This window comes from Nycticebus coucang, chromosome 14, assembly GCF_027406575.1.
Source record: "Nycticebus coucang isolate mNycCou1 chromosome 14, mNycCou1.pri, whole genome shotgun sequence".
NCBI lineage: Eukaryota > Metazoa > Chordata > Mammalia > Primates > Lorisidae > Nycticebus > Nycticebus coucang.
In genome coordinates this window covers 66,803,714-66,819,689 of record NC_069793.1, presented here as the reverse complement: position 1 = coordinate 66,819,689, position 15,976 = coordinate 66,803,714, and the positions used below count along the sequence as shown (strand labels likewise).

The 15,976-nt window shown below is 42.5% G+C and overlaps 1 protein-coding gene and 2 pseudogenes across 2 annotated transcripts in view; 1 reads left to right on the top strand and 2 right to left on the bottom strand.

Moving 5' to 3' along the window:
• Nucleotides 1–15,322, bottom strand: part of MRPL48 (mitochondrial ribosomal protein L48) — a 75,331-nt gene extending 60,009 nt beyond the window's left edge. Inside the window, exons 1-3 of one of the 2 annotated variants that reach the window (XM_053560632.1) lie at nt 15,192–15,322; nt 7,071–7,123; nt 2,023–2,060 (exon numbers count right to left, since the gene is read on the bottom strand). In XM_053560632.1, coding sequence (XP_053416607.1) covers nt 2,023–2,060; nt 7,071–7,123; nt 15,192–15,212 — 112 coding nt within the window. In that variant the 5' untranslated portion in view covers nt 15,213–15,322. The remainder of the gene's footprint in view (nt 1–2,022; nt 2,061–7,070; nt 7,124–15,191) is intronic. The other variant, XM_053560633.1, reaches the window with a different exon arrangement.
• Nucleotides 1,421–1,575, bottom strand: LOC128566208 (uncharacterized; annotated as a pseudogene).
• Nucleotides 10,058–10,377, top strand: LOC128565256 (protein S100-A10-like; annotated as a pseudogene).
• Nucleotides 15,323–15,976: the final 654 nt, after the last annotated feature.

The window sequence follows — 15,976 nt, the reverse complement described above, 5'->3', positions numbered from 1 at the left end:
TGGGAAGCTGAGGCAGGTGGATTGCCTGAGCTCAAGAGTTAGAGATTAGTCTGAGCAAGAGCAAGACCCCATCTCTAAATAAGCTGGCCATTGTGGAGGGTGCCTGTAGTCCCAGCTACTTGGAAGGCCAAGACAAGAGGATCGCTTGAGCCCAAGAATTTGAGGCTGCGGTGAATTATGACATCACAGCACTCAGGGTGACAAAGTGAGAGAGAATCTGTCTTAATAAATGAATAAATAGGGGGTGGCGCCTGTGGCTCAGTGAGTAGGGTGCTGGCCTCTTACACCAAGGGTGAGGGATTCAAACCCAGCCCGGGCCAAACTGCAACAAAAAATAGCCAGGCATTGTGGCAGGTGCCTATAGTCCCAGCTACTAGGGAAGATGAGGCAAGAGAATCACCTGAGCCCAGGAGTTGGAGGTTGCTGTGAGCTGTGACGCCACGGCACTCTACCAAGAGTGACAAAATGAAACTGTCTCAAAGAATAAATAAATAAATAAATAAATAAGGCTTGGTGCCTGTGTCTCAAGCAGCTAAGGTGCCAGCCACATACACCTGAGCTGACGGTTTCGAATCCAGCTGGGCCCGCCAAACAACAATGATGGCTGCAACCAAAAAATAGCCAGGCATTGTGGCAGGCGCCTGTAGTCCTAGCTACTTGGGAGGCGGAGGCAGGAGAATTGTTTGAGCCCAGGCATTGGAGGTTCCTGTGAGCTGTGATGCCACAGCACTCTACCCAGGGGGACAACTTGAGGCTCTGTCTCAAAAAAAAAAAGTTAAATAAATAAATAAATACAAATAAAAGCCCATATTTTGAGATGCTGGGTTTGGGCCCAAGAGAAATAGTGATCCCCTATAGCTGATATTTTCTAAAATAATTAACTTACAAAGAACCTCTTAAACACTGCCTTGTGCATAGAAGATGTTGAGTAAATGTTAGTTCCCTTCTTTACTCTTCTTCCTTTATCTCTGCTACTCTCTAGTCACATGACAGATGTCACTAAAATCCAATAACTGCTTTGAAATTTGTCACATAATAACAAAGCAAATAAGGCAAGTGATTGGGTTGAAACAGAGATTGAAATTCATTGAGCTAATCAGATTGAATGGACATTCATTTTTGCAGTTTTTTTTTTTTTTTTTTAGCCAGGGCCGGGTTTGAACCTTCCACCTCCGGTATATGGGGCTGGCGCCCTACTCCTTAAGCCACAGGCACCGCCTCTGGATATTCATTTTTGAATAAACTAGTGTGAGAAAAGCTTGCCTGATGATTGACATAAAAGACAGGTTTGCAAAAGCAGAACTATTAATGATGAATAGCAGGTAACTTTCTTGAACACTTTGTTTTATCTTATTGAATTTTCAAATAGCTCACTGTAGTTTGTACTACAATTATCCGTATTTTTTTTTTTTAATTTTTAAAGGGGAAAGCACAAACACAATCCCCCACTACCTCAAATTATGTAGTCGAGATTCCCACAAAATGCAGGGGTTAGCACATCCAGAGTGCATGGATAAGCCTCACCCTGGGAAAATCACCTTTGTGATTATGATATTTCCCTTGCCAAGTAAGTATTCCCATCTTCTTAAAGGTAAGAAACTAAGCAATAGAAAGATAGCCAATTATCACAGACTAAGTATGTGGCAGAGCTGGAATCTAACCTTACTATACAGCTCTTGCTCTTAACCACTACTTCATGTTCTCACCATGGCTCTATTCCACATAAGGGGTGGGATTTGGTCTGGGATGCTCTTTTCAAAGATCGTTAGGTGTCCTTATACACAAATTATTAATATTACTATTAGTGGGGACAGGGCCTTGCTACATTGCCCAGGCTTATCTCAAACTCCTAGCCTCCACCTTTATCTCCCAAATTATGTGAATAGAAACAATCCTCCCACCTTGACCTCCCAAATTGTGGGATTATAGGTATGAGCCACCATGCCCAGGCTGGACAAATTATTAAAGAGTGCTAGAGAGTCACTTAAAGCAGGCAGACTACATCAGGAAATAACTGCTTACCTGAAGAATAGATGGGATTCTCTCCTGAAGTTCTAAACCTAAAAAGAAGGAGAAAGTATATTGAATACAATTAGATACCAAGATTTTGACTTTTTTTTTTGAGACAGAGTCTCACTTTATCGCTGCCATGGCGTCACAGCTCACAGCAACATCCAACTCCTGGGCTTTGGTGATTCTCTTGCATCAGCCTCCCGAGTAGCTGGGACTACAGGCGCCTGCCACAACACCCTGCTATTTTCTTGTTGCAGTTTGGCCAGGGCCAGGTTCGAACTCACCACCCTCAGTATATGGGGCCAGTGCCTTACCCACTGAGCCACAGGCACCACCCTAGATACCAATATTTTATTTGCACAGTTACCAAAACTTGTCTTCTCCTCATTAAAGATATGTCAATATTGGGTCCTTCCCTACTGGCTCCTTCCCTTTTTATTCCACAAAACATTAATAAGCACCTACTGTTATATTTGCCACATAAAGTGCCAGGTCCCAAGGATACATATATAAGTAAAATGTTTCTAACCATGATCTAGTTTGAAAAGACACAGGTAAACAAATGTGAGCCACAATATAGCATGACATATATAGAACATATAGAAACATGTTCAAGATTCAGTGGGACACAAAGGAAAGTATGGTCACTTCTACCAAAGAGACAGAACTATTTTGGGCTGAATTTTAAAAAATGAGGAAATATTTTTGATTATTTAGCATTGTAGGAAAAGTATTCTAGGCAGAAGTATGAAAAGGTATGTCTGGGGAATAGCAAGCAGCAGGATATAAGTGGAACTTAAGCAACAGGGGGGCAGGGTGAAAGATAAAACTAAAAAGGAAAAGGAGGCTGATATGGGAGGATCACATGAAGCCAGAAGTTCATGACCAACATGGGCGATATAGTAAGATTCCATCTCACAAAAAAAGGCTGAAGAAGTAATTAGGGGATAGAGGGTCAGACATGAAAACATGAAGAATGCTATACACTGTGCTAAGGAGTTTGGTCTAAACTCTGCATAGGCAGCGGGAAGCTCTATCAATTAAGTTTTGGAAAGTTCAACCTGGGATCAGATGAGCAATGAATGGGAAGAGAGGACACTGAGGCAAGAGAACTAATGAGGTGTTTCTTCCAACAGCCTAGGAGAAAGGGATATAAGTTTTGCCTTATTAGATCAGACTCAGAGAAGATGGAGAAGGGACAGTGATGAGAGCCAGGCTAGACAGAGGAGCCAGAGAACACAGAGAATAATACGGCTCTGTTCAGCTAAGTAATCAGAGGTATTCATTTCTGCATCTTGAGGAGCTTTGAAATTAAACTGTTGAATAAGCTGGAGAAAAGCATATCTGAATGCTGAATGCTATCCTCACCATTTCTAAACTGTGAGCTTAGGCAAGTTGATAGCACTAAAACTCAGTTATCAAATCTTTAAAATACAGAAATAATAGTACAGCCTCATAGGACTGAAAATCTACCTTAAACTCCCTGAGTCAGCTTCTTCTTTTGTAACATGATGATATTTCTATTTGTCCTATAGTATTTTTGTAAAGATTAGACATAACATGTAAAATGCCTAGGATGGTACCTTTTTTTTGAGACAGAGTCTCACCATGTTGCCCTCCGTAGAATGCCTTGGCACCATAGCTCACAGTAACCTCCAGCTCTTAGGCTTAAGCAATTCTCTTGCCTCAGCCTTCCAAGTAGCTGGGACTACAGGTGCCTGCCACAATGCCGGGCTATTTTTTTGCTGTAGTTGTCATTGTTGTTTAGCAGGCCCGGGCCAGGTTCGAACCCACTAGCCATGGTGTATGTGGCTGGTGCCCTAGCAGCTGAGCTACCGGTGCTGAGCCAGGGATGGTATCATATTTAAATGTTTATCAAATGATAGTTGACTGATTAATGATGGAAAAACAGATTAAGATGAAAAGGGAATAAAAGGAGAAAGGCTTCAATAATATAAAGGGCTAAGAAACCATCCAGTTTTCTGAGTGCCAAGTAGTCCATGAAGATACACAATTCATTCTTTTATATCCTGTGTCTGCCACTTGGTCCATATTGACTGAATAGAGGAATAAACTATCAAATGCATTTCATCACCATCTAGAGAAAAACAATGGGGAGGCTGCACTCCATATGCATAACAGGGCAAAAGAAACGTTGGGTTTGGGCGGTGCCTGTGGCACAGTGGATAGGGCACCAGCCCCACATACCGAGGGTGGCAGGTTTGAACCCGGCCCCGGCCAAACTGCAACAAAAATATAGCCAGGTGTTGTGGCAGGTGCCTGTAGTCCCAGCTACTCAGGAGGCTGAGGCAAGAGAATCGCCTAAGTCCAGGAGTTGGAGGTTGCTATGAGCTGTAATGCCACAGCACGCTACTGAGGGTGACAAAGTGAGACTCTGTCTCTAAAAAAAAGAAAAAAAACCCTTGAGTTTGAATCCTAATTCTAACCCAAATTACCCATGTTATCTTAGAGCAACAGATTAACAACCTCTCTGGACCCCAATTATTTACATATAAAATTGAGATAATATCACGTTTTACCAGGTCATTATGTGGGTCCATTCATTAAACAAACATTTACTAAACACCTATTATGTGCCAGACACCATTCTAGGCCCCAGAGATAGGGCAGTTAATAAAAACAACAAAGTCTTATCCCCATGCTTCTTATGGTCAGTGATGGGGGGAGACAATTAAAAAAAATATATATATATATATATTTGGGCGTTGTGGTGGGCGTCTATAGTCCCAGTTACTCAGGAGGCTGAGGCAAGAGAATCGCCTAAGCCCAAGAGCTGGGGGTTGCTGTGAGCTGTGATGCCACAGCACTCTACCAAGGGCGACAAAGTGAGACTCTGTCTCTAAAAAAAATTATATATATATATATATATGTATATATATGTGTATATATATATGTATATATAAAATATCAAGTGGTGACATGTGTTATGAAGAAAAATAAAGGAAGGTAAGGGGATAGAGCTAGACACAAGGGAGGTACTTTACATAGGGTAGTCAGGGAGAGCCTCTCCGATGGGATAGCATTTGGGCAGAAACCTCAATAAACAAAGGAAGTTAAACCATATAGATATCCGAAAAACGAATGTGCAAAGATCCTGGTATGGAAAGGTGCTTGATCACTAAGGAGGGTATCAGCACAGTTAAAGCTGATCAAGTAGTATAAAATGAGTTAGCAGATTATGTAAGGCCTTTTAGGCCACAGTAGGGATTGTAGATTTTATTTTGAGTAAGATGGCATACAATTGGAGAATTCTGAGCAAAGGGGTAATGTGAGCTAACTTGGTTTTAAAAGAATCATGAGGCAGGGCGCAGTGGCTCATGTCTGTAATCCTAGCACTCCGAGAAGCTGAGGCGGGTAGACTGCTTGAGCTCACGAGTTCGAGACCAGCCTGAGAAAAAGCAAGACCCTGTCTCTTAAAAATAGCCAGGCATCTCGGGAGGCTGAGGCAAGAGAATCACTTAAGCCCAGGAGTTGGAGGTTGCTGTGAGCTGTGTGAGGCCACAGCACTCTACCGAGGGCCATAAAGTGAGAGTCTGTCTCTACAAAAAAAAAAAAAAAAAAAAGCCAGGCATTGCAGCGCCTGTGGCTCAGTGGGTAGGGTGCTAGCCCCATATACTGAGGGTGGTGGGTTCAAACCCGGCCCCGGCCAAACTGCAACAAAAAAAATAGCCAGGCATTGTGGCGGGTGCCTATAGTCCCAGCTACTCAGGAGACTGAGGCAAGAGAATCGCTTAAGCCCAGGAGTTGGAGGTTGCTGTGAGCTGTGTGACGCCATGGCACTCTACTGAGGGTGATAAAGTGAGACTCTGTCTCTACAAAAAAAAAAAAAAAAAGCCAGGCATGGCTCAGTGCCCGTGGCTTAGTGGTTAGGGCACCAGCCACATACACTGGGACTGGCGGGTTTGAACCCAGCCTGGGCCTGCTAAAAACAATGACAACTATAGCAAAAAATAGCGAGGCATTGTGGTGGGCACCTATAGTCCTAGCTGCTCAGGAAACTGAAGTATAAGGATCATTTGAACCCCAGAGTTTGAGGTTACTTAAGCTATGATGATGCCATGGCACTCAATCTCAGGGTGGCATATTAAGACCCTCTGTCTAAAAAAAAAAAAAGAAAGAAAAAAGAATCATTCTGATTGTAGTATGAAGAATAGAAGACAAAACGTAAACACAGGGAGACCAGTTAGGAGGTAGGGTGTTGATAGTAGCGATGATGAGGGGATGAGGAGTTGGTCCCTACTGGTTTAGCAAGGCAGAAAGCATAAGCCTAAACTGGAGGTAATAAATCGATCTGTACTGACTGGGCACGGTGTACACTGTAATTCTAGCACTGTGGGAGGCCGAGGTAGGAGGATCACTTGAGCTCAGGATCAAAGCCTGAACAGAGGCAAGACCGTGTTTCTACTAAAAAGAGAAAAATTAGCCAGGCATTAGGAGGCCAGGCATGGTGGCTCTTGCTGGTAATCCTAGCACCCTAGGAGGCCAAGGCAGGTGGATTGCCTGAGCTCAGAGGTTCAAAACCAACCTGAGCCAGAGTGACACCCCTTCTCTACAAAAAAAAAAAAAAGCCGGGCATTGTGGCAGGTGCCCAGCTACTTGAGAGGCTGAGGCAAGAGAATCACTTAAGCCCAAGAATTGGAGTTTGCTGTGAGCTATGATGCCATAGCACTCTACCAAGGGCCACAAAGTGAGACTTTGTCTCAATAAAAATAAATAAATAATAAATAAAGGAAATGGATCTGTACATAGTTCAAAAGTTAAAAAAAAAAGCGCCAACAAGTTTTGTTGAAGAATTCAGTGTAAAATTAGAAAATTAACAGTGTTAAGGAGAAGTCCAAATATTTGGCCTTGGTAAATGGAGTTGCCATTTACTGAGAATGGAGAGGAAGCAAGAAAAAGTAAGGTGGCAGGGAAGTTAAAGCTTGAGATGCTTAGCAGACATATAAGTGGATATGATGAAAGAAAAATGCTATGTAAACTATAAAGCAGAATGTAAATATTAGCTTTATTTAGTTAGTATTTAATAATATCCTTACCTTAGGAAGGAAAAGGCTTGCTTAAAAATGATATTGTTCCTCAGGCACAGCACCTACAACAAAACAGCCACGTTAGGACAATCTTAAACATTTATAGACTTCCAAGTACCTTCTCTCAGAAAGGCTATAAACCTAGAGTACACACAGCAAAAAGGATACAAAGGCTCTTGTCCAGCAAAGAAGCTATCCTATAGTTATTACCCAATACCCAAGTAAACCAAGGTCATCTATTTTATTCTGCCCATTATAGGAAATACTGAAAACACTGAAGTCCCCTTCCCACACTGCTTTTTCACCTGGTTTCCCCTTTCCAACCTGATCAACTTTTTTCTAATATCCATCAACAACTATTACATATCTGCCATGCATACTACCACAAGAGGGGCTTTCTTGAATCTTCTTTAACTCTTAAAACACTATAAGACGACTTTATGAGTGAGGCAAGTGAGGTCCAGAGAGGATATATTCCAAAAAATTACAGATAACAGGTAGCTAAGAGGACTGTCTTACTGTTCAAAGACTATACCTCTATCACAGGACACTCTCTCTGTCAATAATACAGGTGTCCCCAAAGTTGCCATACACTTGCCCATAGCACAGTGGTTAAGGTGCCAGCCACATACACTGGGGATGGCGGGTTCGAACCCAGCCTGGGCCAGCTAAAACAACAATGACAACTGCAACAAAAAATAGCCAGGCATTGTGTTGGGCACCTGTAGTCCCAGCTAGTTGGAAAGCTGAGGCAAGAGAATCACTTACGCCCAAGAGTTTGAGGTTGCTGTGAGCTGTGACGCCACAGCACTCTACCTAGGTGACATAGTAAGACTCTGCCTCAATTAGAAAAAAAAACTTGAGCATGTAGCTCTTGACTTCCAAGTCCATAATTTGCCCACTATTTTAATACCTTGTCTCACATAAAAAAAGGAGTACTTAATGCTTAGGAAATCGGTTGGAAACACAAATCAAACTTAGGAAAAGTTACCCAGAAAATGTGAGGTCTGAAGATTAGGAAGGATATGAATAGACATAAGGAAGGGCACAGTGTGCACAATCCAAAAAGCTCCATTAGATACTAAAAGACCCTGTAACGCAGTGGTTCTCAATCTTCCTAATGCCGCGGCCCTTTAATACAGTTCCTGTGGGTCATGAGAATTGCTGTTGTAAAGTATCTGCACAATATGCTTAACTTAATATTAGTCAGTATAAAAGACAGAGTAGGGAACTAGGAGCCCCAAGAGAACTCAGGCCAGTCCCCCATGTTCGCTCCCCATCACTGGCCATGTATCTTGAAGTTAGAGCAGATGACTCTCCGTCTCTCCAGCCCCAAGATCTACTAACCTTGACAAACAGAAGAAATCAGAATATAGTTTTTTTTTTTTGTTTTTTTTTTTGTAGAGACAGAGTTTCACTTTATTGCCCTGGTAGAGTGCCGTGGCGTCACACGGCTCACAGCAACCTCCAACTCCTGGGCTTAGGCGATTCTCCTGCCTCAGCCTCCTGAGTAGCTGGGACTACAGGCACCAGCCACGATGCCCAGCTATTTTTTTTGTTGCAGTTTGGCCGGGGCTGGGTTTGAACCCGCCACCCTCGGCATATGGGGCCGGCGCCCTACTCACTGAGCCACAGGCGCTGCCCCAGAATATAGTTTTAAATGAGTAACTTCATAGAGAAAAGTATTGGATAGGAAGAAAGATCTAGATGAGACTGCTTTCTCCTCATTTTATATAATTGTTCAGATTTCCAAGTCTTTACAATAGCTCAGAATTTAATTATCTAAAAGCCAGACTTAAGGGTTGACAACTTTCTGGAAGACATTCAAATTGTGATGTGTGAACTCTTCCTGTCAGCTCTGGGAAATGTGCTTCCTCTTGCCAGCAACGCTCAGCATTATCTATCAGGACAAAAGTAATCTATTTTGGGACTGTATCCACAATAATCCCCTTCCCCCCATCCACAAATGAAGAGCAGCTCTGGCTCTGCAAGTGGAAGAAGAGGGTAGTGATGCCAGTGAATGAATGAATGAGGACACAGTAGTTGCAGTGGGTTATAAAGTACCAGTCCCATGAGCTGTGAAGCCAAGAACTGAGTAAGGACTACACAGCTATCAAAAAAACCAGAGCCTGGGTAGGGTAGTGAGAGCAGTGGGTCGGGGCTTCTGAGGCAACCATTTGAGAGGTGATTTATGAATAGTAACAGAATATATTTGTTATTAATAAACACTGCTTAAAATAGCATTGTTACTACCATTCATGGAGCAAATCCTTTGTGCTAAGCTCTTTACACATATTGTTTCAATTTATCTTTACAGGAACCCTCTGATAGAGGCATTATTGAGACAATGATTCTATTTTGTAGGAAACAACAGAGGTTTGCATAAATTGCCCAGCATTATAGGTTTGGTAAGAGGTGCCAGGAATTCAAACTCAGGTGTGACTGAATCCAAAGCCCATGTTTTACATTCTGCCACACTACCACTCAAAAAGTGATTCCAACTTATATTACTGAAATTCAAATGCTAATAATAATAGCTTTTATCAGTTGGGCCTAGAGGCACATGCCTATATTCCCATCTACTCAAGAGAACTAAGGCAGGAGAATCCCTTGAATCCAGGAGTTCAAGGACAGCCTGGTAACATAGCAAGAACAAGTCTCTAAAATAATAATAATAGTGATAAACTTAATAATCCAAACATGTTTTTGAGTACATGCTATGAGCCAAACATCATCTCCTCTAACTCTCAGAACCATGCTCTGAGACAGATATTTCTACCCTCATTGTATAGAGAGGAAACCAAAGTTCAGAAATGTGAATCAACATGTGTAATGCACATAGCTAATAAGTCATGTTCTAGCTGACCCCACTACAGGGGTTCTTTCCACTACCAGATACTTCTGTTGCAAAGCAAGTTCTGCTATTACAACCCCACGCCCCAGCCAACTAGTGTCCGCCGCGCCTCTTGGCCCAGACTTCAGTAGACCTCACCAAAATGCCATCTCAGATGGAGCACACCATGGAAACCATGATGTTCACGTTTCACAAATTTGCCAGGGATAAAGGCTACTTAACAAAGGAGGACCTCAGAGTGCTCATGGAGAAGGAGTTCCCGGGATTTCTGGAAAATCAAAAAGACCCTCTGGCCTTAGACAAAATAATGAAGGACCTAGACCAATGTGAGATGGCAAAGTGGGCTTCCAGAGCTTCTTTTCCCTAAATGCGGGCCTCCCCATTGCGTGCAACAACTATTGTGTAGTACACATGAAGCAGAGGGAAAAAAGTAGGCAGAACCGAGCAATTACTCTGCCGTGAAAGTGTTCTCTCAAAAGATTGCTTCAAACATCTGCCTCACAGCTTCTCCCTATATAAGGATTTCAAGAGCAGATCAGGATCCTTAGAATATATACAAATAAAATCCAACTCCCATTTGTCAAGCAGAGAAGAAAAAGTTAATTAAATGCCAGATGAGCTTTTGTTTTTTACATTGTTTGCATCCCTTTTCCCTCAATAAACATAATCCTTTTTATAGCTCCAAATTTAGAAAAAAAAAAAAGTTCTGCTATTACATGGCAGTTCTCACTCCTTCCCTGAGATGAACAACACTTTGATCTGTACTCCAATTCTTGTTATGGAGGTTACTTTCATCTTAGACATTCTTGAAAAGCCTAGTCCCTACATGGATTCATTCATTAGAAGCTTCAAATTCTCCTTCTCACTGCCATCCCACTCTCAGTCAGTGCCCCCCACTACTATGCTCACACAGAGGACCACTGCTAGCCCCTCTTTCCATAACAATCCATCTGTTACTTAAATCTCTCTAGTCAAGAAACATTTTCAGACACTCAAAATTATCCGAAAGTTCTCCTACATAAAAAACTCAAACTGATCTCTCTATAACTTCCATGGTTTAAGCCTAGTTCTTCACTCTGGGATGACACCGAATGAGTTCAGTTCTTGTTTTTCATACAAGAACTCAAGCCCCTGAAGTATTTGAAGGCAATGATCATTGCCTCAAGGTTTTCTTTTCTTAAGTTCTTTCAAAAATTGCTTTTGTTTCTAGTTTTTGCTTTGGCCATTGCCCAGGAGGATGAGGCAGGAGGCTCATTTAAAATGAGAAGTTTGAGGCTACAGTGCACTATGATCATGCCTGTGAATAGCCACTGTATTCTACCCTGAGGAACATAGTAAGACTCTTACAATATTCACTATTTTAAAGTGGATAACTCAGAAGTTTTTAGTGTATTCACAGTGTTGTGCAACCATCACCACTATCTAATTCCTCACTGCCTTTTTTTTTTTTTTTTTTTTTTTGAGATCGAATCTCACTCTGTCACCTTGGGTAGAGTGCTGTGACATTATAGCTCACAGCAACCTCAAACTCTTGGGCTCAAGAGATCCTCTTGCTTCAGTCTCTCGAGTAGCTGGGACTACAGGCGCCCACCACGATGCCGACCTATTTTTTAGAGACAGAGGTCTCATTCTTGCTCAGGCTGGTCTCAAATTCATGAGCACAAGCAATCCACCTGCCTCTGCTTCCCAGAGTGTGAGGATTACAGGCATAAGCTATGGGTGCCCAGACCCCTTGTTGCTGTCCACTAGCCCAATCAACAACACAGAGGTATCACTGCAGATGGAATGAATTATTTATTAATTAAGGGAAGACTGGGGGCTCGCTCAGGTCCACAGCAATTGTTCATCTTTATCCACTGTATTATATATCCAAACTCATCAGATAAGAATAAGCAAGAATAAAGAAAAGCATTATTTGAGATAAAAATTTCTCCTCAGCATAAACGTTACAAAGCACATACATGTCATTTCTAAGTCTGGAGCATTTAACTTAAAGATAAACTACAAGGACACCTGTCTGTTCTGTTCGCCCACCTCCCTAAAAGGTTAAATGAAACTTTTGTGTAACTTGAAGTTAGGGAATGAAGAGCAACAGTTTAGCTTCAGACAGGTATTGAATCTCCAGCTACGACTTGGCAGGGACCTCAGGGAATCATTTCTCAAGGCCTTTTCAACAAGCAGGGAAGAATTAACTCCTGCATCTCTGCTGTTTTAGCAAGCAGGGAGGAATTAACCCCTGAGTCTCGCTTATAGCTGAGACTGGAATTTTACTGTCCCAGGACCTCATACCTCAAGGAGCACATATGAAACAAAGCCACCATTCTGGGGTGCTGAAAACCGTGCCCCTTCACCCCCTTCACTACTTTTTGTTCACATGAACTCTGCTCCACTTTAGCCTTCAATATTTTCTTTTTTGTTTGTTTGTTTTTTGAGACAGAGTCTCAAGCTGCCACCTGGGTAGAGTGCTGTGACGTCACAGCTCACAGCAACCTCCAACTCCTGGGCTTAAGCAATTCTCTTGTCTCAGCCTCCCACGTAACTGGGACTACAGGAGCCTGCCACAATGCCCAGCTATTTTTTGATTGTAGCTGTCATTGCCGTTTGGCAGGCCCAGGCTGGATTCAAACCCACCAGCTCCATTGTATGTGGCTGACGCTTTAGCCACTTGAACTACAGGCACTGAGCTAGCCTTCAATATTTTCAAATGAAAACATCTTATTATCTCTGAGATCAGTCCCTAAATCTGCTTCTTCTGGGCTGTCAACCTGGCATACCATTAGTGACCACCACTCATCCCCTCACTGAATCCTGTGCATGGTCATGGATATGGTAATCCCTGGGAAAACAGCGGTAATCAAAGGGTGAGTGGCAACCAGAACTGAGTTTGACACTCCAGAGCCATTAATTTTCTGTGAAAAATAACTCTGCAGGTGAGTCATTGCCCATTCCTTGGTACATTCTGACTTCCCCAGACCCATCCTGCCAGCCTGATCAATCAGTACATTTTCTTGGATCTAATGAATATCAGCATTACTATCTCATCTGGATCCATCCCTGCTATATTCCTTCTGTTGACCCAAAGAAACACAGGATTCATCCCGTTTTATTCTAGTAAAGCTAGTCTTCTCACACATATATGATCTGAGATGATTTGCAGCCAAAAAACTTCTTTGAGACCCAAAGAAAGAGCATTGTGTTAGCGTTAGAAATTCTAGTCCCAGCTATACTATGTACTTAATGGGTAACATTGACATTTGTTCATTCACTTATTCATTCAACATTTATCAGGTACCTACTTTAAGCCAAATACACTACAGGGTAGGTACAAACAAAAGGAAAATTCAGTTGCTTATCCACAAAATGTTCTAGTGAGGAAGGTAGAAATCCAAGGTTATTATCAAATTAGGAAGATAAGAAATACTCAGAAAAGGAAAAGCAGCAGGAATTACGGTGCATGCTTGTAGCCCCCACTACTCAGGAGGCTGGGGTGGAAGGATCACTTGAGTCCAGGAGTTTAAGGCCAGCCTGGGCAACGTAGCTAGATTCCCACAACTCTGAAAAAGCTTTTTTAAAAAAAGAAGAGAAAGGCGAGGTGCCTGTAGCTCAAGCAGCTAAGGTGCCAGCCACATACACCAGAACTGGCAGGTTCGAATCTAGCCTGGGCCTGCCAAACAACAATGACAACTACAATAAAAAAAAAAAAATAGCCAGGCGTTGTAGCGGGCACCTGTAGTCCCAACTACTTGGGAGGCTGAGGCAAAAGAATTGCTTAAGCTCAAGAGTTGGAGGTTACTGTGAGCTGTGACGCCAAGGCACTCTACCCAGGGTGACAGCTTGAGGCTCTGTCTCAAAAAAATAAAATAAAATAAAAAGGAACAGCAGTAGGATCTTTGAAGAAATAGGAAATCTAGGTTCCAATCTTAGTACCACACTTAGAGGCTGTTGAGCAAGGCATTCATTCATTCAAGGCATTCAGTAGAACATTTAAGACCGTATTACATACCAGCAACTATGCCAGGGACTTCATTTCCTCATCTATTGTGTCTGCCAGAATTATCTCTTAAATATTGTGAAGATCAAATGAAAGTTTACTAACTAAAAAATAGTATCGATCTTCTTGATTGCATTATCCTTCACACTGTACAAAGTACTCCTACTTACATTATCCTCCATAACCTTTACAACAGTTACATTGTTATGGATCTTTATATGCATTTTACACATAGGAAACTGAAGCACAGAGAGGTTAAATAACTTGCCCAAAGTGATACAGCTAGCAAGAGACAGAACTCAGCCTTGACCAAATCCCATGGTTTTCCTTATAAATGTAAAGTACTAACACTTCATGACAGATTGAGGCAAGAGTGGTTACAAGACTGCATACAATTAGGTGGCAAAAGATAAAACCAAATAATTCAGAAAATACACAGGCAGAGCCAGTGTGGCGGTGCATGCCCATAGTTCTGGCCGCTCAGGAGGCTGAGGCATGAGGACTTGCTTGAGGTCAGGAGTTTGAGGCGATAGTGAGCTATGATCCCACTTGTGAATAGCTACTGCACTGTCAGAAAAGTTTCATGGAAAAGATCTGAGCTGGACTTTGAAGGATAGATCGTTTGAATAGGTGACGAGAAGGGAAAGGGTATTCCAAGTGGGAAGGCTTCAGGAATTCAGCATTAGACAAATAATGAAGAGGTTAGCTGGCCAAAGCAGAAGGGCTGAATTCAAGAGTAAATGCAGTAATAAAGAAATTGGAAGGGACACTGGCATCAGATTTGGAGAGACTCTATATGCCCTTTTATCTTTAGATGCTGGCCTTAATGACAGGTTTCCACGGGTTCGTCACTTAAATAACGTCTTGAAAATAAAAATGTAGGGTACTATTACCCTGTCGTTATCACCAGGTAGCTACACTCCCTAATCAGTTCAGCAATTCAAAACTGTATTCTTAGAAAAAATTCCGGAAATTGATGACTAAATGCAAAACTAAAATGATCTGCCTACGGTTATACAATTTATCGGGACAGTATTCCGTGGTCTTGACGACCAGGTGCAGACACCAGACCCAGAGGTAGCAGGTTGGGCGGGGCGCGGGTCAGCGTAGCCGCGTTCATCCGGGTCGGGGAGGAGTTGACGCAACCTCCTCAGCGCCGCATGGGCTGCTGGGAAGGGCCTTGTTCTCCCAGTGTCTCGTGCCCGGATGTCTACGCGCCGCCACTTTTCAGCCCTGTTCTCCCTACCGTTTTCTCCGCGCGCTACGGGCGTGGACTCTCCCTCACCTTTTCCAAGGTTCCGCTCATCCTTTGCTACAGCAGCCTCTAACTGTGCCCCACCAGCCGCGATCCCTAGGCGTCTGAAAACACGGATAGAATGGCCTTGATCTGGTCCGGTAACGATATCCGACCGAAACTCATTCAACTACCGCAGCACCTTGGTTCCGGCAGCTACGGGGACTCGGTGTCCAGAAATCGCCCTAGACTCCGCCCTCACTAAAGTGTCACCTTCGCTGCTATTTCTCTAAGCAGAATTAATTCCCATTTTCGTAGTACTACAATGCTTTGTACACAATTCTGGTATTTCATCTACCATACTACGTATAAATTATTTGTTGCTATCTCTGACCCATATGGGTTCTTAAAAGACTGAGATCCCGCTGACAATTTTATTTCAGTGGCTAGTACAGGATGTGGAGATCTGAGTTCTAAACCGATTTAAGAACTAATTGCCTCCAAGTGAAACTTGGTGATATTCAATTGCCTCATAATAATTGAGAATAACTACATTTATTGAGTGGCCACTATATTCAGTACATTATGCTGAGTGTATCACTTAATTTATTCCTCTTAACAAGCCAGGGAGATATTATCATTTGATTTTGCAGGTAAAGATGCTGAAGAATTAAGAGGTTAAGGAACTTGTTTGGGATCAATTCAACTGATGTAGAGCTGTGTTTCAAACCTTTTTTTATTTTTTTTCCTAATTTGAGACAGAGTCTCACTTTTTCGCCTTCAGTAGAGTGCTGTGTCATTGTAGTTCACAGCAACCTTAAACTCTAGGGCTCAAG